Source organism: Petaurus breviceps, unplaced genomic scaffold, assembly GCF_028583685.1.
Source record: "Petaurus breviceps papuanus isolate PSGF00001 unplaced genomic scaffold, PetGlider_PUasm1.0 216, whole genome shotgun sequence".
Classification (NCBI taxonomy): Eukaryota; Metazoa; Chordata; class Mammalia; order Diprotodontia; family Petauridae; genus Petaurus; species Petaurus breviceps.
This window is the reverse complement of record NW_027185867.1, coordinates 8,715,620-8,743,417: the sequence shown is the minus strand read 5'-3', so window position 1 is coordinate 8,743,417 and position 27,798 is coordinate 8,715,620. Positions and strand designations below refer to the sequence as shown.

Here is a 27,798-nt window from a genome sequence, read left to right as displayed (position 1 = left end):
TCTCTCTCTCTCTCTCTCTCTCTCTCTCTCTCTGTCTCTCTCTCTGTATGTGTGGGTGTGCATGCACATGTGTATCTCTATGTATCTCTATTTCTCTGTCTCTGTCTCTCTCACACACACACATACACACACACACACACACACACACACATCTGTCAGTCTTCAGGTGGGAGGTAATGAATTATACCTGGCTATCCAGCCCAAGCAGCACAACCATGAGGAAGAAACAGCATGCCCAAAGAGGAGAGAAGGGCAGCATCACCACGGCCCTGGGGTATGCGATGAATGCCAATCCAGGGCCTACAGTGAAAAGCAAAATAAAAGAGTCTAGTCCTGGGTGAGGGTCAAGAGAAGAAAAAAGATAGGGTATGGTCAATTCCAAAAATTTTCCATTTAAAATCAGCATGTCTGGATGTGAATGAAACCTGCCCCCTGCAAATCTGCACCATCCCAGAGAAAGAGGCAGGTAGCTTAGTGAGGGGAAGAGTCTGATTTGGAATCAGAAACTCTGGGTTTGAATTATGAATCTGCCACAGGTATGATCTTTCATAATCCACAATTCTCTTGGCTTCAGTTTTCCAATCTGTCAAATGAAGGGCATGGATTCTATGGTCTCTGTAAATCCCTTCAACCCTAATTCTGAGATCCTAAAATCCTAATCCTCTGGCCACCTCCCACATTCCCCAGCTTCTGCCCCTACAACTGAGGTAAGAGATAGAGGATAGAGAATCACAGAACTAAAAAGGGATTTTTTTAGAGATTGTCTTTTTAATTTAACCCCTTGCATTTGACAGGTAAGGAAAACTGAGATCCAGAGAGATGAAGTAACTAGAGTTGCAACAACACAATAGCTACCCATGGCAAGACGACGGCTCAAACCCAGGTCTTGTGACTTCCAGGCCACTGCTACATGGCCCTAGTAGTTATATGTGTATGCCCCCTCTACATGCTCTCTGAGCCCATGATTCTCAAATCTGTTTGTCCAGCCCTAACCTCTCTCTCAACCTCCAAATCTCACATTTCCACAGACTATTGGACATCTCCAACCCGATATCTCATTACAGATCTGAAACTGAACTCCCTCTCTTTCTTCCAAATCCTCCCCTCTTCTGAACTCTTACTGTCAAAGGCAACTTCATCCTCCCAGGCACCAGGCTTGCAGTTTAGGAGCCCTTCTGGACTCCTCAATCTCAATCCCATCCCCACAGTCAGATAGTGGCCAAGTGCTATCATTTCTACCTTCACATCTCTCCAACATGCCCCCTTCTCTCCTCTGTTGACCACCCTCATCATCTCATACCTGGACGATTGCAGTAGCAAGCTGGCTGTCCTCCCTGCCTTGAAGTTCTACCCCCTTCAGTCCATCCTCCATTCCACTGTCAAATTGATCTTCCCAAAGCAGAGGTCCTATAATCCCACCCCCTCCAGCTCCAGGGGTTCCCTATCAGCTCCAGGAGCAAGCACAAAACCCTCCACCATCAGCTGGCCCCTTCCTCCCTTTCTTATATCTTGCACTGGACACTCAGATCTCTAATCCAGGAGTCTCTGCTGGCTTTCCTCTGTGCCTGGAATTCCCTCTCTCCTTCCTCTATGCCTTCCGCCTTCCCCAGCTTCAGTCTAGTCTTTGCCAAAGTCCCACCTTCTGCCTTTTAGTGCCTCCTCTCTGAGAAAATCTCCAACTTATCCTATCTACATTTTGTTTGTACATAGTTGTTTGTATTTTGTGTCCTCTCTCAGTCTCGAAGCTCCTGGAGAGCTGAAACGATTGTTTTGTGCTTTTTTTTGGGGGGGGCGGGAATCTTTTTTATATTCCCAGCACTTAGCACAGTGCCAGGCACACAGTAGGCATTAATAAATACTTGTTGACTGCACAGCCTCCAGGGTGCCTTTTGGTCTCCCTGAACCTCAGACTAATATTCCTCAACTTCCCTCCACTTAGAGATGGCCAGATTACAGCATCTCCAATCTGACAGTGTTGAAACTCCCAGGACAGTCCCAGCTGGCAGGAGCCAAGGATGCTACTGGTGTCAGGGCCAGCCCCAAGTCAGTGCTCAGGAATTCCCTCTGCCACAACTGGGACAGTGCCACTCACCCGACTCGGCCACCTCAGATATGGGCACCCCCTGCTCCTGAGACATGAAGCCCAGAATGGAGAAGATAGCAAAACCAGCCACAAAGCTGGTGCCGCTGTTCAGGAAGCACAGTGAGATGCAGTCCCTGGGGGCAGGGAAGAAACAGAGGTAGGAAAAGCCCAGTCAATGACCTTCCAGAAAAAGCCAAACACCCAGGTACATTCAAACATCAAGGAGATGGCAATCACCTACTGTCTTGGTCTACTTGGAGGAGAGGGAGCTCTCAGCAGAGCCTTGCACATGTTAGCTTCTTATTAAGAGTTTGTTGAGTTGAATTAAAGGAATCAATTATTATTTCTTTTTGGAGGGAGGAAGGCAGGGCAATCAGGGTTAAGTGACCTGCCCAAGGTCACCCAGTAAGTGTTAAGTGTCTGAAGTCAGATTTGAAATTAGGTTCTCCTAACTCCAGGATCAGTGCTCTATTCACTGCACCACCTCACTGACCCTAAAGGAATCAATTATATGCTCAAGGGCCACCTCCTCCAGGAAGCCTTCCCTGATTCCCACAATGGAAGTAATCTCTGTCCTCACTTCTCTTGCAGTGCTTTGCACCACTCCATTTTAAATCATAGTTATTTGAGCACAGATGGTATATATCGCGTTTATTTATCATCATTTAGTGGCCAACCAGTTGTGGATGAGCTAGAGCAGGGGTTCTGAACTTTTTTTTTGTGTCCTAGAACTGGTGAAACCTATGAGATGAATAAAATAAAAAAACATGGAATTACAAAGTAAACCAATTGTGTTGACATATGGTTATCAAATCTTTTTTTTTTTTTCAAAAAAGTTCACAGGGGGGAGGCTAGGTGGCTCAGTGAATAGAGCACAGGCCCTAAATGTTAGATTGACCTGGGACCTCAGGAAAAGGCCTGGTTCTGATCTGCCAGGGCCTCACACATGGGTGTCCACTCTAAGTGTAAGATATTCCTTCTTCGTTTCCCACCTCCATGGGCTGAACTTACTAACCTAGTGCCATCTGTGAGTTAGTCCAGTCCCTGGAGACCTAGATCTCCAGCCTGATCTCCTCGTGACCACCCTCAGGTTCCTTCCGTGAACTCAATATTACATGTCCTACCTCCATATAGTCACACAAGCCTTTCTCTGGGTGCAGAATGAATTCCTTTTTGATCTCAGCTTCTCAGAATCCCTACTTACCCTCAAGGCTGAACTTAGGTGTCACTTCCTCTAAGAACCCTTTCCTGATCTCCTCAGTGGTCTGTGCTCTCTCCTTCCTCAGTTTTCCTTGCATTGAATGGATTTCCTCAGTAGAATACAAGTCCCCTGGTGAGGACTCTTTTGTATCCTCAGGGACTATTAAAGTATCTTACACAAGCTCCACCATAGATTTAGTGCTAGAATGATATCAGAGGTCAACTCTCTCATTTTAAGGATGAAGAAACCAGAGGATTAAGTGATTTGCCCAAAATTGCAGAAATATTAAAGATACAGATTTTAACAGTAGGTGCTTCATAAATATCTTAAATTTCAATTCAATCAGATTTGTCTTTTGATCTCCAGTGCCCAGTGCTGCGTCTAGAACATAACAGATGCTTAATAAGTGCTTTTTAAATGAATTAGCTAAAAATCAGTTATTCCTCCACACTGATGTTTCCTGCTAGCAAACGCACGTTGAATGATACATGAATTGCCCAAGGTCACCCAGGTAGTATAAGAAGAAGAGCCAGGATTTGGGCTTTGTATTCCAAGTTCAGCAAGCTTTCTACCTCATGGCTTATCCAAAACAGAAGAACAAAATCCACTTCAGTTTAAGGTTATAACAGATGATGTGATTTTTTAGACAATACCCAATTCATTTTACTTGAACTGATATTAAAATTTATTTGCATTAACAAATAGACAATGTAGCAAAAGGTGGTACAGAGGAATGGATGTGCTAATAAATATTTAACCAGCTGTCCAAAAACCAAAAAGAATACACATAAGACACTCTTAAATTTAATCTAAATTATTAACATTTTTCTATTTCTTTCTTTAAGTCTAGATTAATCAACAAAACAATAAATTGGGCCTTGATTTGTAGCATTTGCCAATTTCAGAGGTTCAGTTAGAAAATATAATTTTTTTTAAGCTTCACAAGCCATTAGGAGCTAGTATAGTGGGTACTTGTGGTGAACAGAGAACTGTCCCAGCATTAAATATATTTTGTGTATAATCTGTAAAGCTGATGACTTAGAACTGATTGCCATTAGCAACTCTGTAGGGCAGCTAGGTAGCACAGTGGAGACAGCACCCATCCTAGAGTCAGAAAGACTCAAGTTAAAATGTGACCTTAGACACATACTAGTTGTGTGACCTTGGACAAGTCACTTAACCCTGTTTACCTTCATTTCTTCATCTGTAATATGAGATGGAAAGGAAATGCGAAACCACTCTGGTATCTCAGCCAAGAAAACCCCAATGGAATTGCAGAGAGTTGGACATGACCAAAATGAATGAACAAAAGCAATTCTGCCTACCTGTCTTCTTTGTTCAATAACCCCACACCCGCTGACCCCTACAAGCTAAGCTGCTCTTTCAGTGCTGTGGGTTTCTAAGATCTTAATGATGACCTCACCCTGAAGAGGGTTTGTTTTACTTCACCACACACCTAGAATAAGTGGGAAGAAGACTGGGGAAAATTTACAAAGTTGGTACATTCTTCCAAGTTTTCCTTGGCATAGTGCCTTGCTAGAGGAACAATTCTATTACATTCAAAAACAACTTATTAAGCTCCTACTGTGTACAATGTAGTGGCTAGAGAGTGGCTTCAGTCAGAAAGGCCTGGTTTCAAGGCCTGCTTCTGACATATGCTGGTCATTTGACCCGACGAATCACTTAATCTCTTGGTGCCCCAGACAACCCTCAATTACAAACTGCTGAACAGCTGCTCATCTATAGTAAGCAAAGGGGTTTCCTCACCAAGGAATTTCCCTAACCCATGAAATCACAGGTCCAGAGCCAAAGTGTGTCAGTACCAAAAATGTGTAAAGCACCCAACAGGTATAAACTCAAAACTGAATTGAGGTTTTAGAGAACCAGCTATCATTCAATCCCACAGGTCTTTGACCTCTACTCTAAAAACTTCCTATGGGGTGGCTAGGTGGAGCAGTGAATAAAGCATTAGCCCTGGAGTCAGGAGGACCTGAGTTCAAATCCAGACCCAGACACTTAACACTTACTATCTGTGTGTCCTTGGGCAAGTCACTTAACCTCAATGGCCCTCCCTTCCCCCTCCAAAAAGCTATTTCTCTGCATAGATGAGCAAGTCCAATAAAACTGTTTTAAAGTAGCTCACTTAATTTTGGGGCGGCAGGCATAATTCATTTTGTTTGTGTTGACTAGTATTTACTAGTATTCATAGTTACATCAGGCAAAAGTTAGAAGGGTTGGTTGTTGTTGTTTTATTCTTTAAATTATCTTTCATTATCAATAATACTTATGTAAATAGAGGCACAAAATGAGTTACACCTAGTCCCTGCCCTCAGGAAGCTTACAATCTAATTCCGGGAATAAGTCACCAATACCTCTAGCACAAATCAGACTATGAGGACAGGAGAAGTGGAGTAGAGAAGGATCAGAGATTAAGGAAGAGAAGGAATTTCGTTCCGTTCACGGTAGGGGGTGGGGAGAGACAGGAGTAAATAGAGAGACAAAATGTGTCCAGAGACTCACTTGCCAAGTTACCTGTAGCAGTTGTTGTGGTACTTGTTGTAGCTGCCCAAGGCTGTCAGGCACCCCAGACAGATGGCATAAGAGAAGAAGATCTGGGTGCCTGCATCCATCCACACCTGCAACGAAAGGCCAGCAAAGCTGAGCAATACCTGTGAGCTGAGAGATTTGGCTCTAGAACTGCACACTGACATTATTGAGCTTTAATGCTTGTCAACAGAGTACTAACAGGATGAGAAACTGGCAGAGGAAGAACAGAGAACCCCATCTGCACGTGATGGGTCTTGGCGCCTGTTTTCCAGAGCTAGTATGTTGAACAGTGCCAAAGAAAGTGCAATTGGTAATGGATAATGATCAGACTTTCCTGGAGACTCAGGCAGGGGGAAGGGAGAACTTGGGGTATACTCTACAATAAAGATTAATCTGCTGAAGAGCAATTGGAACTAGGCCATAGTCCTGAGCCTTGCTGGAGGTTTCCTGGTTTCTCCTAACTTAGGCTCTTAAGGGGAAAGCTCCAGGCAGCTCCAGTCGCTGTATAATCATAAGAGTTGAATGTGCCTCCTTCCCTTTTTGCAGAGGTAGAGGACTATGGCTGTGGAACATTATACTCTAGGACTCATTCTATTGGCTTTGCTGAACTGCTTTTTTAAAAAAATTCTTAGTGACAAAGAATGGCTTACTTATTAGGGCAGAGGGGAGGGAAGTGGAATATGTTTGGAAACAGAAGTAATATTAAAACAAAAATACCAATAGTTTTTTTAAAGAATGTACCTGTCCCTCCCAAGTCCTGGTTCCTGGGAAAATATTGTACCTTATCTCCATCTACATTTTGTCTGACCAGGGCTAACCTGACCCACTGGGAAGCGTTCAAGAGGCAGAAACTCTTGGAATATCGCTCCAAAAATAACCTCATATTTATGTAGCATTTAAAGTTGATAACTATGTACTTTCTTCACAAGTGTTTATGAGAATGTTATCATCCTCTTCTTACGGAAGAGAAAACCAATTATCATCACCATCATCATCATCACTACCATTTATGTGGTGTTTTAAGCTTTATGATATACGTATGTATAATATATATACATATACACACCTATTGTGTTATTTGAGCCTCACAACAACCCTGTGAGGTAGGTACTTTTATTATCCCCATTTTACAGATGAGAAAACTGGGCCTGAGAGAAGTTAAGGTGATTTACCCAGTCACATAGCCAGGAAGTGACAGACCAAGGACTAAAGTCTAGATGTCAGACTCCAAGTACCATGTTCTATTACACCACCTTTCCTTACTTCCCAGTTATCTGCAGCATCACCAATGTATTAATGCTACCCACTACCCACCCATATCCCCATCTGAAGATAAGGGGGAATAATCCTCAACACAGAAAGAGTCAAGGAAATGGACAAGATTTTGAATATAAAGGGCTTTACTCTTGGAATGTAAAGGGGGTGGAGGGTAGGGGAAAGAGGTTGCTGGGGGCTGTAGAGAGGGAGGACAGGAATAGCCCTCTAGATAAACACTGGGTATTATTGTTACTGTTATTATCTCAGCTGGCTGGCACAGCCTGTACATGTTATGATTCAGCTTTAACAGCTAGAAAAACATCCCCAAGAGTGTGTAGGTCCTGAAAAACAGGACTAAGCAATCCTACAGCCTTGCAGGAGACTGGGGTCCTGTTGCTACATGGACCCGCATTTCCTGACTTCAGAGGATTTCAGTTCTTAACCTGAATGTTTCCTTACACCATGATAGCCTAGGACTATTACCCTATTACAAAAAAACACCCAAACTGTTAACTCAAATGGCTGAAGCATATCATTTGACCATAGAGTATATTCAAATCATCCCAGACCCTGCCCCTTTCCCAAACCTTGACATCCCCCAGGTCCTGGATCACAGTAAAGTTCCCCAAGTATATCTACTCCTTTCCACTCAGCAGTGATTGATTCCCACCTCTTATCCATTTTCCCACATCAAAGCTGCCCAATCTTTGCTTTTTTCCCCAGGTCTGCTCCACTATGTAAGGTCAACCAGCACCCAGAGGTTTGCTACCTTCTTCTCTCCCCAACACCCAACAAAATGTCCCTTAAACCCTCCTCGGTTGACTTTTAAGAAATTTGTTGGGTTCTACCCAGCCTTTCTTTTTGTACCACTGTACCACCTGACAGGTAGCATCAGCAGGTACTCCTGGGTGTCCTACTTTATTCTCATCCCTGTGGAAATGGGCCACAAAAGAGCCAGAGAAGGTGGTGAGATGGTCATGGCTCTAATCTATTGTCCCTTCTGCTCACCCTGAAGGTCCTTCATTGGTTCATGCGGGGTTCTCAGGGCCAGAAGTTGCTGCTAGGGAAGAGAAAGATCAAAGACTGAAGTTACAGATGGGCAAGGAGTCAGGGCTGAAAAGGAGATAGAACCAGCATGGGCACAATTTCTGCATAGGTGGGAGGGGGGGTGGCTATAGGAAGGAAAAGGAACACTGAATAAGGTACAGTAACTAGGTAAAGATTTCAGCGTGGGATGGGGTAAGAAAAAAATCTTTGGTTTGATTTTAAATGGCAAAGGAGAAAAGGGTGGGAATGAATGGAAATGAAAGCTTGGCCACAGTGAAGCACTCAGATAAAGTTGAAACTCCCCAAAACTAAGTCTGATGCTAAACGTTTAAAAAGTAGAGCAAGGAAAGTTTAAGGGTAAGTAGCCTTAGAAATGCCAAAGACAGATTGCATGCTCTTTTGTGACACTTTGAAATATTTTTTCTTCTAAAATCCTTTCCATCAGGCCTAGGGTTCTCCCCAGGATGACCCTCTTGTCTCAAGAAAACAAGCCTGACCATAGGTCTCTGGTGTTGATATCAGAATCTTAGGCAGAGTTTCCAGGGACTCAAGACATTGCCATTCCCTCCCCAGGTCTAAAAGTTCAGCATGAAGATTTCCTAGAAGGTACCAGGGAGATTCCTGATTACCTTCTGAAATAGTCTGAACATTGCTTATCTAGAAGCAGCTCCCAAGGGAGGAAAGTACCAAGAAAAATTATGCTGTTACAGTTCCCCACACATGTAAGGATCTAAGATGAGACAAGTTGTTAGAGAAGAAGAGACCCAGTAGGAGAGCCAGAGTTCAGAGTTCAAGGCTCAGGTCCAGCCCTTGTGACAAGGGGCCCCCTCACTGTGTCCTTGGCAAGCTGTCAGCTTTCTGCACAGCTGCCTGTGATGACGTGCCTGCTAGAACAGTGGTCAGAGCAGGGGATTAGGAAACCATGGAGCAAACTGCTCTGGGCTTCCCTGCCTCGCAACATGTACACAGGCTCCTCACTTTCACCAGAAGATACTAGTTTCTGAAGCAAAAACCTTGCTGGACCAGGGGTGGAGATCCTCCAGGGAAACTTCAAGGGAAAGTCTTTGAGTTTAGGGGACAGAGGAGGGGAGGGACACCCAACAGTAATAACATCATCATTAGTATTATTAGTGCTGATATTTACAAGGTACTTTACATACATTATTTCATTTGAAGCTCACAATGCCTCATTGAAACAGCTAGCTAGCATCAGTATTATCTGCATTGGAGTTTGAAGTGGGGGAGCCAGGATTCCAATCCAGGTCTTCTGACTCCAAAATGCAGTGATCTATTAAATTAGAGGCAGATAAATGGCTCACTGGGCTTGGAATCAGGAAGATCTGAGTTCAAATCCGTATTCAGATACTTACTAGCTAGGTGACCCTGGACAAGTCACTTAAGTTTGCCTTAATCCACTGGAGAAGGAAACGGCAAACCACTCCAATATCTTTGCCAAGAAAACCTCATGGACTATACTGTTGTGCTGTCGTCCATGGGATATCAAAATTCATGATTGGACAACTGAACAACAAAATTAGAATCAGGAAAAGTTATCTGGAAAAAATGGAGAGAAATCCTTCAAAGAGGCATGTGGTCTTGAAGTGAAACAACCTGTCATTTTTTGAACAAGGAAATCTTGTTTCTTTTCCTAGAGCAAGTCAATCTCACTCTCTAGGTTATATAGGACATAATTCACAGATAATGTGAAAATTCACCTTTTTTTACAATAGTTTTATTCTTTTCTCCATCAAACCTATCCATAGAACTGCTCACAAAGAGCTGAAAAGGTTGATCTGAAGCAATTGGGTGTTATGGGAAAGGCCCTGTGATGGGAGTCACTTTCTTCCCCAAAGGCTCCGTTCTCTCGTCTATGAAATGAGGGGCCTGCACTAGGTCATCTCTAAGAACCTTTCCAGCTCTAACATTCTATGATTCTAGCAGTCTCCCCATCTACATTTCTTTTGCCCCCAAAAGTGGAATAAACAAGAATTAGAACACTGGAATAATTGAGGCACCAAGTAATTAGCCTCAGAAAAAAGAAAAGTCAATTGTACCTGAAGCTCTAACAGTTACTTACCTGTGTAAAAAAAGTTGTGTCAAAACAACAACCTACCAACCAACCCAAGACAGAACGAGTCTAGGAAGACAACTCGGACTCCAGTGTGAAGTGCTACTCTCTAGCAAAGGATTCAGGATTCAGTTTAGCTTTGAATGCCATCAGCGCAGTCAGGAACCAAGAGATATGAGCCCATACTTCAGAGGGTAGTCATCTCCACTCCCTGGGACTCCGTTTTCCCCAGGTGTAAGATGTGAGAGAAGGCTCTTTGGGATGTCCATTTCAACACTGTGATGAGGACAGCATGAGACGGTAGGTGTGGAAGTACCTAAGGATCCGTGTTTGCCCTGCTGCTAAACCCTTAGGACTCCTCGACTTTTCCATCTACCCTGCAGCTCCACGCTTACGTTTTCTCCCCTGATTGGAATCTAAGCTCCTTGAGAACAGGGATTATCTAGCTTTTGCTTTTTGTATCCCTAGCATTTAGCACAGTATTTGGCATTTGATAAATGCTTTTCCATTTATTCGTTGGTTAGAAAGCAAAAGCACTAATAAAAGGCAAGGTGGGATCCTCTACTAATATAAAAATGGTAATAACTAACATTTATGTAAGTACTCTAAGATTTTCCAATCACTTCATGTCCTATATCTCATTTAAGCTTCACAACAACCCAATGAGGTAAGCTTTAATATACCTGTTTTATAGATGAGGAAACAGGCTTGGAAAGGTTAAGTGAATTGCCCATGATCCCACAGCAAGAGGCAGGATTTGAATCCAGCTCTTCCTAATTCCAAGTCCAACACTTACACACTATACCATGCCATCTCTGATGCTTCAGCATGGCATGGATGCAACTTTGGACCCTGTCTTGGAGTCTTGGCCATGTGGATCTAGCTCTGGCCAATTCTACCAAGGGCAAATCCAACGACAGACCGGCATCAGGGACATGCTTCCCTTTTGCCTTTCCCTTTCCCTCCCCAGACTCCAGTCTACCTCAACCCCGTTTGGTCAGACAGGGGAAAAGAATGATATAATTATGTGTTACTACTTGGATAAGCCAGGAATAACCAACTAGAAGCCTTCAACTGAGAGGCACAATTATCAAGCCCTACCAAATGCTCAGTCATGGCATCCAAAAACCCACTTGGCCCCACCACCTGCTCTGCTGATATGTCCTCCAGATACCTAGACACCATTGTCTGCAATGGTTACATAGCTAAGGACCCTCGGGCTTTGCCATCTAAGCAACTGCTGACTCTTAGAATGTCTGGCCTTTCTGTCTGACCAGCAGATGCACTTTTCTATATGTGTTGTCTCCCTTGGTTAAAGAAAGAGCTCCTTAACAAAAAGGATTGCCTAATTTATATTTATATAATTTATATTTATATATATATATACACACACATACATATACATATACATATATATTCATACATATGTGTGTATATTTGTATCCTCAGCATTTAACACAATACTTGGCACATAGCAATCACTTAAATGTTTTTTCATCCTTTCAAATTATAGAATCATAAGATTTGGAGTTGGAAGGGACCTGGGAGATCATCTAGTTCATTCCTTCCATTTTATAGATGAGGAAAATAAAGCTAAGAAGTGAAATCATTTGCCCAAAGTCACACATCATATAGGGCAGAGCCAGGATTTGAACCTGAGTCCTCTGATTCCAAAAGCAGAGCATCACATACATTGCCAGAGGAATACTCACAGTGCATGAGAACCATCTATTAAGCCTCATAAGAGTTCACAAATCCATAAAGTATTAGCATTAGTATTCCCTCTCCTAGCTCCGTCTCCTCTGCTCTAAGAAGAAAAGGGGACAGAGGAGATGCCATTCTTTCTGCCCATGTGGGTTACCTGATCTCAGCTCCCTGGCTGGCTGTTTGAAAGTGAAGATAAGAGACTACAGGTGCCAAGCTGCCAGTTGGAAATGTCACACTCTCAGGGAGGTGCCAAATCCATTCAATTATGGCTCTGGTACAGGCACCCTGCAAGGAGCTACTCTTTCTGCTTATTACAAAGACTTGGCTCTGAATCGAGGTCAAACAGCGAGCATAGATTCAGCCCTGAGCTGGGGCCACAGACAGGGTGCTAGACTAGGAAAGCTTGCATTAAATCTCTTAGGAAAAGGTGCCCCTTTCTACTTACACCCTTGATCCCATCCCTCATATCTCCCCTAAGAACTTACTCCTTTGAGCTATCATATTATCTAAAACAGTTTTCTTCAAGGTTACTGACATTTTCCTGCTAAATGTAATGGCCTTTTTTCAGTCCTCATTATTCTTTTTTTTTTTTTTTTTTTGGCTTTTCTTTGGAGGGAAATTGGGGTTAAGTGACTTGCCCAAGGTCACAGGGCTAGTAAGTGTTAAGTGTCTGAGGCCAGACTTAAACTCAGGTGCTTCAGACTCCAGGGCTGGTGCTCTATTCACTGTGCAACCTAGCCGCCCCAGTCCTTATCATTCTTTAGCTCTCTTCAGTCACTGTCCACTACTCCATCCCCCTAAGCATCCCTCCCTGAATTTTCATGGCATTGCTCTCTCCTGATTCTCCTCCTCCCTGTCTAGCTCCACCTTCTCAGTCTCTTTTCCTAGATCAACTTCCTATTACTTTCTCTGTGAGTTCCCCCCAACACTCTGCCTACACTCTTTTTTTTTCCTCTTCTGTCTACACTCTTTCATTGATCTCACCAGATCATCTCTCTCCAGAGCTCTGATCCCACATCACCAACTGCCTACTGGCCACTTTACTGCCTCATGGGTATCTCCAACTGAATGTGTCTCATCATTGAACAGAACACATCATCTTCTCACCAAAACCCACTAATTTCTTATTTCTATCAAGGACACCACCATTCTTCTGGTCATCCAAGTTTGAAATCTTCTAGTAATCTTTGACTCTTCACTCTTCTTTGTTCCACATATTCAAAGAGTTGTCAAGATCTGGTGATTCTACTTATCAAATATTTCTCATATTCACCCCCTTCTCTACAATCACAAAGCCAGAACCCTAGCTAGCTGGCTAATGATGATGAGGAGAAGGAGGAAGAGGAGGAGGAGGAGGAAGAGGATGTTAGCATTAATGTAGCATTTTAAGGTTTGCAAAACACTTGACAAAATATTATCTCATTTTATCCTCACACTAACTCTGGAGGGTAGGTGCTATTAGACAGGCAGAGGTTAAATAATTTGCCCAGGTTCACATAGCTAGTAAACGTCTGAGACAAGATTTGAATGCAGGCTTTCTTGTCTGCAGATCCATCCAGGTCTATTTCCTACACCCCTAGCTACCTCTAATTCAGGTTCTCATTAACTCATCTTTGGACTATTACAACAGCCTCCTAATTAGTCTCCCTAACTCAAGTCTTTTCCCTTTCCAATTCATTCTCCACAATGCCAAACTGCTGGGTGGTTAGGTGGTGCAGTGAATAGAGCACTGGCCCTGGAGTCAGGAGGACCTGAGTTCAAATCTAGCCTCAGACACTTAACACTTACTAGATGTGTGACCTTGTATAAGTCACTTAACCCCAATTGCCCCTCCAAAAAGCAAAAGAATTTTTTAAACAATTAAAAAAAACAAACCAATGCCAAATTGCTGCTCCTGTAGCACAGGTCTGACTCTAACACTTCCTTGCTCAAAATCTTCACTGTCTCTGGGATAAAACATAATTTCCTTGACCTAACATTTAAAGACCTTTACAATCTGACCCCCAATCTATCTTTCTAGTCTTATACATTACTATCCTTCATGCATTCTACACTCTAGTCAAATTGGACCAACTGCTGTTCTCCTGAACATGGCATTTTATCTCCCACCTTTATGCCTTTGCAGATGTTGTCTTCCTTTGTCTAGAATGCTCACCATCCTTGCTTCTGCCAAGGAGAATTCCTAGCTTCCTTCAAAGCACAGCTCAGGCACCATCTCCTATAAGAGGCCTTTCCTGATGTCCCCCCCCCCCAGCTTCTAGTGGGGAGTGCCCTCCCTACCTCCTGTTTGACGTCTCTGCCTCAATAACCCATAAGCATCTCCCTCTCAATAATTACAAAACAGAACTCATTTTATCCTTTTAAGTTGTCCCTCCTACACGTTTTTCTGTTTCTGTTGAGGACACCACCATCCTTCTAGTCACCTATGTTTCAACTTTTGAGTCATGCTTGACCTATCCCCTCACCCAATCCGGTGCCAAGAATGATCGATTCTACCACCCCAGCATTTCTTGTCCTCTTCTCCCTACCCACATTACACCCCTCTAGTTCAAGCTCTGATCATTTCTCACTTATACTATGATAATAGTCTCTTTATTGGTATCCCTACTGCCATGTCTTCCCCACGGTCACCATAGCAGTCTTCCTAAAGTGCAGGTTTTAGTAATGCCATTCTCTTGCTCAGAAATTTTCAGTGGCTCCCTATTACTTCTAGAATGAAATACTGTTCTCATGGTTCATCCCATTGGTTATAACTCTTCTTTACAACTTGACTATTGTGAAAATATGTCTAATGTGAAGGTATATGTAGAACCTGTATCAAATTACATGCCATCTTGGGGGAGAAAGGGGAGAGAGGGAGAGGGAGAAAATTCATAATTAAAAAACTTGTGGAACTGAATGTTGTAAACTAAAAACAAATAAATTTAAAATTAAAAAAATTAAAAAATAAAATAGAATGAAATACTGGTTCTTCGGGAGGATATCCTGACACTTTAGGCTTCCACAATTTCCTCCTACCTTTCTAGATTTATTTAATATTTCTCCCTTTCACCAGATGGACCTACTATTATTCTCCAAATTTATCATTCCATTTCCTGTTTTCCTAACTTTCCACAGGGTGTCTTGAATTCCAAGAAGGCATTCCTGTTCACTCTCACCTCTTTGATCCCTTAGCTTCCTTCAGATCTCAGCTCTGGTGCCAAGTCCTCAATAAAGCCTTTCTTGATTACCTCAAATACTAGCATACTCTTCCTACTCAAAGCAGAGTTGCTATCTCCTTGCACATAGTGAGCACTTGATAATTATTTCCTTGAATCAAAATGACTCTCAAAAGCCTTCTTTCTGTTGTTCTTGAAGTATTTGGATGGTTCATGTTCATTGCACTGCATACAGTTAGCTGAGAAAGTGATGAGATATGGGTAGGCAGGAAAAAATGATAAGGGTGATTCCCTGCAATGATAAGTTAATCACAACCCTACCTCACTTCAATCCAATTCATTTGCCAAGTGTTGACATCTCCTTCCCCATGTCATGGTCCTCTTGGAGAACAAAACACCAAATTAATCAGTGTTATTCATTGAGCAACTACTCTCTGTGAATGGGAGTAACACTGTACTAGAAACATTGAGGCTGTAAATCAGGCCCAGGAGCCCTTTCTCTGCCTTCCTGGTGAAACTGAAGAGGCAGGAAAAGAGGGACAAGACAGTAACCTGGACTCAGCTAAAAGTGGAGTGTTAGAGGATGGCATCTGACTTTCACCACTCTCCCTATAGCCCGTCTGCTTTAGAAACACCCCAACCACACATCAGAACAGCAGATAAAATCTGTTGTTTCAAAAGTTAAATAAGAAGACCACAGAGATCTGAACTGAACCGTTTCTCAGACCCCTCATGCCTGAACCCTTTAATCTCCTTTGGAGGTGCTTTTGTCTCCTAAGGCTGCTTTCTCTCTGTCCCTCCCTGCACCCTGCAGGGGTAAAGACAGGCGTGAATGGTATTTATTACAGAATAACATATCTTGTGCCAGAGAGAACTGAAAGCAGCCTCTAATTTGGAGGTCACAAGAGCAGGAATTGCCAGTCTAAGGGGAAAGTGGCTATGAGTATAGCCCAGCAGGAAGGGGGAGATGAGGAGAGCAAGGCCCCTGGGACATAAGAATGGGTCAAATAAACAGAAAGAAATAGCCCAGAGAATGGGAAGTTGAGGAGAAAGGGAAAAGGGGGAGATGTCGACTCAAAAGAGAAGAATGGCATAAAGGGAGGGGAAGAGGAAGCAGCTGTCAAAGAGCAAAGTCTTGGTTTCCAAGGCATTTACCAATGTTAATCCAAGCCTCCAGGCTTTCTGGCAGCTATGAATCAGAAAAGTGAAGATTCCAGACACCACTTCCTAGGCAACTTAAGTCCCAAGAAAGTAATTGGAAAGCAATCCCCAGGAATAGATAGACAACCTTTGGCTGGCCCAGAATGGCCATGGAGATTCCTGCACCTGAATGGCCCTAAGTTCCTTACCTGGGGATCCCACAGACGGGTGAGATTTGGGTACAGGTAGAACTGAATCCCCTGGGCAGCACCAGGCAGAGTCACCCCTCGGATTAACAGGACCACCAGCATGAGGTATGGGAATGTAGCTGTGAAGTATACTACCTGCAAAAAGGGAAGGCACCGGTTCAGAGGAGTTAAAATAAGGGGGTTTCCAAGCAAAGGTAGCCAGGAAGGTATTAAGCAAAGGAGTGCTCAAAGAGAGGGGAGGACGTTTGGAGATAAGGGGCAAGGAAATCTCCCCCATGGGAAAGGTCAAAGAGATTCCCCCTTCAGCTGTTCCCTCCCCACATGCCTTGCAGCTGCTCAGATCCGTCTCCCCTCCTCTCTCCTGCTACCTTTCCTCCACATTTTTCTCCCTTGCTAGAAAGGATTCAGGCATCCACCGGCTTTCCTCTATAATTCACCTATCCGCCTCCATTCATACTTCTTTTTTCTCCTAAAATTTACTGTGTCTTGCTAGACAACATGGCGCACACAAAAACATAATATGATTGTAAGCAAGACCACCTTCCAAACTCCTCCTAAATCCTGATGTAACTGGGACATCACCTCCCTTCCTCTGCAGCATAGGTTTAGGACTGTCAAGCACCCAGATGGGTCCCCTGAATGGAAAGTACTTAATAGACTCAAAATACCTACTGATACCTCTCTCATTCTGGAGTAAACAGTTCCCCTCGGTTTTCCAGCTGGTTCCCAGAAGGTCAGGGGGCTGGTCACTGATCTCGATTGGGGATTTTACAAGGAATTTGTTTCAAGCAGCGGAAAGTCTGCTAGACTTAGAGTGAGGAGGACCTGGACTAGAATTTTGATCTTTGCCCTCCCCACCCCCACCAACCCTGTGATTCTAGGTAAGCCCCTCAGCTTCTCTTAACTTCAATTTCTTCATCCATAAGATGGGAATAATAATACCTTTTGTCTTAGAATTTTTGTGAGAGTCAACTGAGATGAGGTTTATAAAGTGCTTTATAAACCTTAAAGTTGGCTATTGTTAAGGAAAGGTGAGGTAGGTGAACTGTGTACAAATTGTACTTACACAGCCTATGTGGTATACTCTCAAGCAGTTTGCAAGTTAGAATTCCTTTGTAGACTATTCTTTTGTACTTTCTTTTAATTCTACTAATTATCAGTGACCTTATTTTCTTCCACCAAAAGTATGTTGCACAGAGTGGAGAGAGTTGTCGAATTCAGAGTAAGGGAGAAGGCAGGGGTAAAGGGAGCTGGACGGTAGCCTCTAAACTAGAGGCTCTTAACCTCTCGTATCATAGACCCCTTTGACAGTCTGACCTCTTCTCAGAATAATGCTTTTAAATAATTTGAGGAAATACTGTTTCAGTTAAAGATTAGCTAATTATGTAGATGATATGTTTCCATGTTTGATATAGATTAAAGTATAGTTTGTACAGATTATATAGTTAATTATATAGATGGTATAGTTAGTTTATGAAGATTAAAACATAGTTTATAAATATTATATAGTTAATTAAATAGATGGTATAGTTATATAGTTTATATAGATTAAAGGATAGCTTGTATAGATTATAGTTAATTATATAGATGGTATAGTTGTATCATTTATATAGATTAAAGCATAGTTTATATATTATATAGTTAATTATATACATGATAATTAATATAATTTATGTAGATTAGATATAGTTTATATACAATATATAGTTATATAGATGATAAATTTATAGTTTATATAGATTAAAGCAGTTTGTATATATTATATAGATGATATATTTATGAAGATTATATAGTTAATTATATAGAGATTAGGTAGTTATATAAAGATGTCATTTTTTTCCATCCAAGTAATCAGAGACTTTGTAATCTATTTGTGAACTCCAGGTTCAGAACCCATACTCCAGATTATGACCTAATGGGCATCTGGTGGCTCTGACACTCAGGGAAGGCAGTGAATCCTGAGGCTGAAGAGTACAGGAACTCCTCCAACGCCTACTTTGCCTGTGGACTTGACTCCTTTCCAAATGCAGAAGTAGCAGATGATCCAGGCGAGCAGGAGGCACAGGGCCAGCTCCCATCGCAGGCTCCCCACGTGCTGGATCCCTTCGGAGATTTTCAGGACCCGCCTCCTATGGAGAGAAAAGTTGACCCTGGCTCCAATTTTGGATGACCCATCAAGTTTTGCAGACCCCATCCTCAGAACAACAGTTCAATTACATGAACTCTATCTAACCCAAGGATTCATCACAAGGGGTCACCAGCTGTGGTCCCCCAGGCATCCACAGGGGTCTCCTTGGCCCAGATGAAAGGCAGGGAACTGGGAGGTCAAGAGGGACAAATGCAAACTTCACCATAGACAAGGTCCAGGGGAGGGCTAGAAGAGGAAGGGGTTTGTTATTGGTTTAAGCCAGGAAGAAGGGTCTAAAACCCTGTTCCCCAACCATGTGTTAGGATGTTCCTGAGCCTCCTTCAAAGTTCATGTGCCTTTCATCACCCCTCCAGCTGCTACTACCTTGAAATAATTTTATTTTTATATACTTATGTTCATACTTCTTGTCTCCAATACATAGGCTCATAGATCTAGAGCTAAAAGGGACCTTAGAAGCAATCTAGGCCAACCCCTTATTTACAGATGAGGAAAACTGAGGCCCAAAGACATAAAATGACTTACCCAAGGTCATATAAAGGGCAAGCTTCAGAGATGGGAACTGAACACAAATCCTGTGCTTTTCCCACTGTCCCACACTGATGGGATGTAAGCTCCTTGAGGGCAAAAACTGGTTGTGTGTGTGTGTATGTGCAAGTGTGTGTGTGTGTTTGTGTGTGTGTGTGTATCCCCAATGCCTAGGACAACATAAGGCACATAGCAGAAGCTTAATGCCTATTGAGGAACCAAATGGATTCTAACAAGTGGTGAGCACAGACCTGGAAGTAGAGGCAGGTAAAATGGGCAGCTGCTTAGGACTTAGTATGAACGGGAAAGGGCTGGATAACTTCTTCTACATTGACATCTTTTTATGCCAGAAAATCCTACTTTCTGTGATATTTCAGTATTTATTTTGTGGTATCAAGATGCGTATGCTACAAGTAGGATTGTGATTTTCAAACCTTGCCTAGGTTTGGGTACACACATACTTTGTCCTGGCCCTGGGCAAACATGACCTGGGTGCATTCCGTGTAGTGGGTGCTTTTCTGATGTTTGCCCCCCCCTTACCAAGAGGACTTGGTGAGAACCATAATGTAGAAGGAAAGAATGCACATGCCCACTTTGTATGTGTTCATATCCATGGAGTCACAGAATCAGTCTAAGAAATAGGACAGAGGGGCGGCTAGGTGGCACAGTGAATAGAGCTTCAGCCCTGGAGTCAGGAGGACCCGAGTTCTAATCTGGCCTCAGATATTTAACACACTTACTAGCTATGTGACTTTGGGCAAGTCATTAACCCCAATTGCCCTCCAAAAAGCAAAAAAAAAGGGGGGGACAGAACATGGAAGTTTAATCTAACCCCCTCATTTATAAATAAGGAAATTGAGAACTAGAAGGGAAATGACCTGGTTATATGGCCATTAAGTGGAAGAACTGGGACTTGAACTCAAGTCCTTTGGTTCCATATCCAAAACTTCTTTCCCCTACTCCATACATGTGTGTGTGTGTGTGTGTGTGTGTGTGTGTGTGTGTGAGAGAGAGAGAGAGAGAGAGAGAGAGAGAGTACATTTGTGTGCACCCAATGTTTAAGAGTGAGAATGAACAAACAGGGGAGGGCATGACGGGGCAGTCAATATCTCCTGACAAATCATAAGAAAGCCTGAGAAATGCTGAACTAAGGGACACAGCCCTGTGACCCAGGTCAACCATGATGGGAACAAACTAACAGAGAATTAAAGAGGAATTTTATTCTTTCACTACATGGATAGAGCACTGGGCTGAGAGTCAGAAAGACTCATCTTCATGAGTTCAAATCTGGCCTCAGACACTTACTGGCTGTATGACCCTGGGCAAGTCACTTAACCCTGTTTGTTTCAGTTTCCTCATTTGTAAAATGAGCTACAGAAGGAAATGGCAAACCACTCCATTTGCCAAGAAAATCCACAAAAAGGTCATGAAGTGTCAGACACAACTGAAATGACTGAACAACAATTGACACCATGACTGTTTCTCCCCATATCCCTCTCTCCAACAAGGCCAAGGTTTCACTTACTCCCAAAACTCAATGACAGGAGAGGTGACATTATCAGCTGTCACATTCAGGGAGCCATTGGTCCTCTGGAACTCCACACAGTGCTCTGCTCAAGAAACAAGTAGGAAGGAAGAGGAAGCATTAGGCAGGTGCAAGGCAGAGCTGGAAAGGTTGATGAGAAAATTAGGGAAGGCAAGAGGCAGCTACGGGAAAACTGAGCTGATATGTAGAGGAGCTCTGAGCTGAACTTGTGTCTGCACTGCTTCCTTATGCACCATTATCCCTAATGCAACCCACTGACCCTTTGCAGACAATGACAAACAGTTTCATGGAGGCGGCAGCTGCTTCTCTGTGGTGGTGGACTTATCTTCTCACTGGAGAATGTTCAGATGGAGTTAAGAAAAACGTTTCCTTACCTCAAACCCAAAACACTTCACTTCATGAGGTCACAGTCTCATGAACAATGAACAATCTGATAAAACAGCATCTAGAAAAGGCTGAATTTCACACTTTTTTTTTTTTTTGCTTTTTGGAGGGGGGAGGCAGGGCAAATGGGGTTAAGTGACTTGCCCAAGGTCACTAGTTTTTTTGTGTTAAGTGTCTGAGGTCAGATTTGAACTCAGGTCCTCCTGACTCCAGGGCCGGTGCTCTATTCACTGCACCACCTAGCTGCCTCATCTCATACTTAACCATGAGAAGTTACATCATGCCAGGAATGCCAATTTCCCAAAGGGAAATAGCCATTAATAAAGAAAAAATCTCTAGTTTTGATGTCAACATTGGTGTTCATAATAGAACCAGATAAACTAAGAGAACTGCCTACTATGAAGTCTTCTGGAAGAGTCACTTTTTGTCAATAAAAAGGACTCAGATGGGATAGTGAAGTGGTGCAGTGAACGGAGTACTGGCCCTGGAGTCAGAAATCTGGCCCCAGACACTTGACACACTTACTAGCTGTATGACTTTGGGCAAGTCACTTAACCCCAATTGCCCTGCCTTCCCCCCTCAAAAAAAAAAGGACTCAGACTTTTCACTTCTCTCAAAGCCCCCCAATCAGTCCAGAAGCACATAGGCCTGAACCAGAACTTTGTTACCATCAACACAAGTCCCATAAACCTTCCTAGTGAGAAACTCTACAAATAAACTCACTAATAAATCTATCAGATCAGTAAGTAGTTATTTAGTGCCTACTATATGCCAGGCAGTGGGCTTCTAGTGTAACTACAACTACACCGTTACTGCTGTCTCATGAAGTAGGTGTAGCAGATGAGTTCAATGACTATGTTGGCAGCCATGTAGATGGAGACCGTTGGACTACTCAGGATTGGAAAACTGAAAAGAAATGGTTTTGTCTGCTGGCTTTCAGGAGTTAAGCATCACCACAAAATCATAAACTCTATTTGTTTTCTTCTGAAAACTGCAGGGTTGGGAGTGGAAGAAGAAACACAGATATGACCCAGATTAAATGAACAATCTCACTGGTTTCATCATTGCTGAACAACCGGAGTTAAGGGAGGTCTAAGCAATGATATCAAGTGCTATGCTAAGGATAGACCATAGTCTGATTATGCTTCACAATCTGGGATTCTAAGATCTGGTTAAATGCATTGGACTAACAGCCTCGAGGTGGCCAAGGTCATAGACCAAGCTCGCTGAGGAAAGCCACATGCAACCAAGATCCTCAGAGACAAAGAGCTGAACAATATTCCATTTCTACCTCTATCCACAAGTAAAAGGACAGAACAAGTGTATTGTGAGGACCAAAGAGAATATTTTGCAGGAAGTACTTTGTGACCATAAAAAGCTATTTATTCTCTACTACTCTGTTAGCTTCTTGATAAGCCAATAACTTGAAAAATATATCCTTGGATCACATCACTTTTGAGCTAGAAGGGGCTTCAGTAGCCATCTAGTCCTATACCTGAAATGAATTTCTATTATACCATGCTTAACAAGTAATCATCCATTTTTGCCTATTAAAAAAAGGTCTAGTACAGCCTTTGTTGATATTGTGCTTTGCCTGTTGGACTTATAAATGTGGTAGAAAGAGAAAGACCTGGAATCAGGAGACCTGAATTCAAACAACTCTGCCACTTAATGACTGTGGGATGTAAGGCAAGTCATAGAATCACAGAATTTTAAGCTGCAGAGGACCTCAGAAGATGCCCCCCAATCCAACATGGACTTAAACAGAACTTCCTTCTCCAATGTCCCCAACAAGTGACCATCCAGTCTTTGTTTGAATACACTAATCTTTCAGGCAAACCATTTTATAAAAAATAATTCTAGGGACAGCTAGGTGGCATAGTGTATAGAGCACCAGCCCTGGAGTCAGGAGGACCTGACTTCAAATCCAACCTCAGACCCTTACTAGTTATGTGACCCTGGGCAAGTCACTTAATTCCAATTGCCTCCAAAATTTTTAAAAATAATAACTCTAAAGGTAAGTAAGTTTTTCCTGTCATCCAACCAAAATCTGTCTTTTTGCAGCTTTTACTCACTTTTCCCAGTTCTGCTCTCTGAGGTCAAACTGAATAAGTTGAAGCCCTTTTCTACATGACAGTCCCTCAAATACTGGAACACAGTTAAACAATCTCAGATCCTTTTGATTCTCATGTAGGATGGTAGTAATACCTACCTCAGAGTTGTTAGTATCAAAGAGATAATATATTTAAAGTATTTGGCAAACTTTAAAATGCTACATAAATGGCAGATATTATAACCATTACAATTATAAGCATCAAACCAATCTTCATAAGGCATGTTCTGCAATCCCCCATCCCCCTCCTCCAGACACACTCCTAAAATTTGGCAACTAGAACTGAATGTAATATTTAGATTTAGTCTGACCAGTTTGTTCAGTGGGCAGCGAGACTTTTACCTCCCATACTTTGGATTTTGTTCCTTCTTCAGTGTACCCTAAGGTCTCATACTTTTTTGACTTCTATGTTCTTTATTCTGTTTGGCCCCAGAGGGAAGAGCTAGGGGCAATGGGCAGAAGTCACGGAGATTCCAATTTAGACTGATGTAAGAAAAAGTTTCCTGATGGCTGGAGCTGTCCAAAAATGGTTCAAGCTGCCCCAGTTGAATATTGGTTTCCTCTCCCTACAGCTCTTCAAGCAAAGACCAAAAGGCAACTTCTCAGAATGTTTGAAGAGAAGAGAATTCCCATGCTTTTGTTGAGGCCAGTATCTTTGCTCTAGAACCCACTTCAGTGAAAGTTATTTTAGGAGTTGGAGTTCTTTTAATCTTCCTAACTTGTGCTCATGAAGAAAGAATGTCTATCCGATATAACTGATACTTGCTCACGTTTGAAGATGTGGAGCAACCATGAGACCTGAAGAAGTAACTTTGACTATCCCATGACTTAGACTGCTTTGGGCATCAGTATGAAATATTGTACCCAGTAAGTGGGTATGCAATAAATTTAAAAAGGGATTTGGGAAACACAATCACCTGGTACCACTGTTATCTTTCATTTCTCACTTCCAGGAGGAGATAATGAACTTGGAGATGCCCTCCCTATGGGTCTACAAGGTCTCTAATACTTTCATATTATTTTGTTATAATTGTTTCCCTTTCAAGAAGAGGCAGTGAGAATGCTGTCATAAGCTTATGGGTATTTTTTAATTTGCCTTTTGATAAGTGAGAGCAATTTGACATCTTGGAGGTAAAAGAGGAAATCAAAGACATAGGACGAGGAAGTCCAACTTGAATGTAATTTTGCATTCCGAACCTCAGCCATGAGCTCTGCACTCTGCTAGTCTCTCTGGCATGAAAATCTGGGGCTTTGTATCAGGGCTGGATGGAGATAGTTTGGGGACCGTGAAAGCTTAATGACCTATTGCCTGAGAGTACCCTAGGAAAGCTTCTTAAGCTTTGTTTTTAAAAACAATTCCTTTAGAAATAACAAGATCTACGCTGCCTCTTTTATGATCCAGATTTTCTTAAATTAAATTAAATTAAATCCAATATTCTTAAATTAAAAAAAAAAAGAATGTTTTAGAGGGGATGCCTGTTCAGGTATAAACTGAGTGAGATCGCTATTGCAAAGGTTCCTTCCAGGTTGGAGATTCTGTGACACTCTAGAAATATCATTTTTAATTATATTGATGTTTTGGTTTTAAAGAGTAATGCTTTACTTATCTGGCAGCTTTAACTCTCTAAAGCAAGACTGAAAACTGCACAGGGTAAAAGGAGCATTTGAACAACTAGATGAGAAATCAAAATGTTCATGACCTGAACTCAGAGTACTCCTCAGGTTTTCTTTCATAGACTATTTACACCTTCTTAAGACACAATTCTAACAAGCTTGACAATTTAGTTTCCCACAAGGAAATAATATGGAAGAAGTACTATTGGAGGAATTTAGTTTGCCAACCAGAAGGGATGACAGCAAGGGAAGAAACAAGCAGAAAATCTGCAAAAATCAGAAACAAGACCTTAAAATATGTCGCAGTTTGGGTCCAGTTCATAGGATGACAAACTCATCTCAATGAGCCCCCACAGACATAATATAGCACAATAATTGATATGCATAATGAAGAACCTGAGTTTTAAAGAAAATGTTAAGTGATATTAATTACACTTTTTTAAGGAGGCAGAAAAATATGTAATAGTTGAAGTAGTGAGGTGACAGTGCAGAGAGTGTTGGACCTACAGGCAGAAGATCTGAGTTAAAATCCAGTCTTAGACATTTACTAGTTATGTGACCTTGGGTCACATACTTGACCTATTTGCCTCAATTTCTTCAACTGCAAAATGGGGGTAATAATAGCACTTCCCCCCCCCACCCCAGGGTTGTGAGGATCACATGAGAGCTTAATTGTAAAGGACTTAACATAGTTTCTAACACATAGTAAGTACTATATAAATATTATTGTTATCTAAATTCAAATCCAGCCTCAGACACTTACTAACTGTGTGATCCTAGGCTAAGCCACTTTATCTCTATAAGCCTCAGTGTCTTCATCTGTAAAATGGGGATAATAATAGCACCTACCTCCCAAGGTTGTCCAGGATCAAAGGAGATTATATTTGCAAAGTGCTTTGCCAACTAAAGCAACAGATAAATGCTAGCTATCATTAACAAAAGGAGATGGGGAAAGAAAGGCATCATCGAAGAAGATCCAGGTTCAATTCTCCCCTATGTAACTTGCTCCATGTGTAACCTCTCTGGGGCCTCGCTTAGGAAGCGGACCGCATGGACACTGGTCTCACAATTGGGAAGAGCTGGCTTCCAATTAATGGATGATCTTTAATGCTCCTAGCAGTTTGTGATCCTGAATGGTCTCCGAGGTCCCTTCCTCATTCTATGAGTCTGTGAAGTGTCAATACTGATACTTGGAGACAACCATAATGGTGTTTGTCATTGTTGTTGTCGTTGGGTCATTTCAGCTGTGGCTGACTTTTCGTGACCCCATTTGGCAAAGATACTGGACTGATTTGCCATTTCCTTCTCCAGCTCATTTTACAGATGAGGAAACTGAGACAAACAAGATTAAATGGCTTGCCCCAAGTCACACAGCCAGTAAAAGTGTCTGAGGTCATATTTGAACTCAGGTCTTTCTGACTCCATGCCCTGCATGCTATCCCCTGTGCCACTGAACTGCCCCTGCCATAATTTCAAGATGAAACAAAACAAAAAACTCAAACAAATTGTATTTCACATTCAAATAAACAATAAACAAGGGACAAATGGAAGGATATCCCAAAATTTGTCTACTCACTCACTTCTCAAGGATTCACCCCACAGATTTTCTGGAGTTACTTGGGGTTTTCTTCTCATGGTACAAAGCTGGATTATTACATTGGACAATAAATCCCCAGAAAGCACAAATAGTAATGACCATTTATTTATATATAGCACTTTACCATTTACAAAGGCCCTTACTTTCAGTAGCTCATTTAATCACCATGACAACCCTGTGAGGTAGACAAGAAAGGTATTATCTTTAGTTTTTTTGTTTATAGTTTTGTTTTTAGGAATGGAGAAACTGAAGCCCAAGGAAATTAGGGAACTTGCTTAAGGTTTCTTTTTTTAGGGTAATTGGGGTTAAGTGACTTGCCCAAGGTCACATGGCTAGTTTTTGTGTTAAGTGTTTGAGGCTGCATTTGAACTCAGATCCTCCTGACTCCAGGTGCAGTGCTCCATTCACTGCACCACCTAGCTGCCCCCTTGCTTAAGGTTTTTGTAGCTAGCTCACAGACCACAGAATTGGAAGGCACTTTAGAGGTCATCTCATCTAATCTCATTTGGGAGAAAAGCAAGGCCACCTGAGTTGTAAAAATCAGAGGTAGTATTTTAACTTGGTTCTCTGAATCCACAGCTAATATTCTTTCCACTGTATCACATTGACTCCTGTAGGAAACAAGGAGTAGAATCTTGAATCTCAAACTCTTGGTTAAATGCTTTTCCCTAGTGTTCTGTCCTGTCTCCCCAAAACTATCTGCCCAGTACTAGACACAGTGTCATATACAGCTGATAAAAAAAAATACTTCTCTCTAACATCAGTGGCTGAATCCCCTTTGGCAACAGAATCTCAGGACTGGACAGGACTTAATAGGTTATCTCATCAATCCAAGAAAAAAAAGCTGTCCTACAAGGTACCCACCTAATGGGGAATGACTGAACAAATTGTGGTACATAAATGTAATATAATATTATTGTACCCATAAAAAATGACAAAATGGACCATTTCAAAGGAAATCAGGAAGACCTCTGTGAACTGATACAGAGTGAAATGAGCAGAAGAAGTAGAACAATTTATACTATGATGACACCATTATATAGAAGAAACGACTTTGGAAGATTTTAGAACTCTGATCAATGCAACAGTGAACTGTGAGACCAGAGGCCTGAAGATGAAACATACCATTCACCTCCTGCCAGAGAAGTGATTGACTTATAGTGTAGAATGAGGTGTACATTTTTAGACATGGCCAATTTAAGAATTTGTTTTGCTGGACTTCATACTTACTATGAGGGTGTTATTTTTTTAATTGTTCAGTGGGGGAAGGCAGTGAGAGGGAGAGATAATAAATGCTTATTTAAGAAGCAATAATAAAATAAAATAAATGTTTATAAAAATAAATAAACATTTTAAAAGCCACTCCCCCCAAAATAAATGACATACTTCCTTTGCTTAAACAACTCAGATGGTAGAAAACTCATTACTACCTGTGGCAGCCCATTCTACCTAA

General features: G+C 42.0%; 1 protein-coding gene across 1 annotated transcript in view; it reads right to left on the bottom strand.

Moving 5' to 3' along the window:
• The window catches only part of SLC6A13 (solute carrier family 6 member 13), a 46,222-nt gene that overhangs the window by 5,819 nt on the left and 12,605 nt on the right, over positions 1-27,798 (bottom strand). The window contains exons 5-10 of the mRNA XM_069094366.1: positions 20,617-20,701; positions 18,414-18,546; positions 16,418-16,552; positions 5,817-5,920; positions 2,093-2,217; positions 188-300 (exon numbers count right to left, since the gene is read on the bottom strand). Coding sequence (XP_068950467.1) covers positions 188-300; positions 2,093-2,217; positions 5,817-5,920; positions 16,418-16,552; positions 18,414-18,546; positions 20,617-20,701 — 695 coding nt within the window. The remainder of the gene's footprint in view (positions 1-187; positions 301-2,092; positions 2,218-5,816; positions 5,921-16,417; positions 16,553-18,413; positions 18,547-20,616; positions 20,702-27,798) is intronic.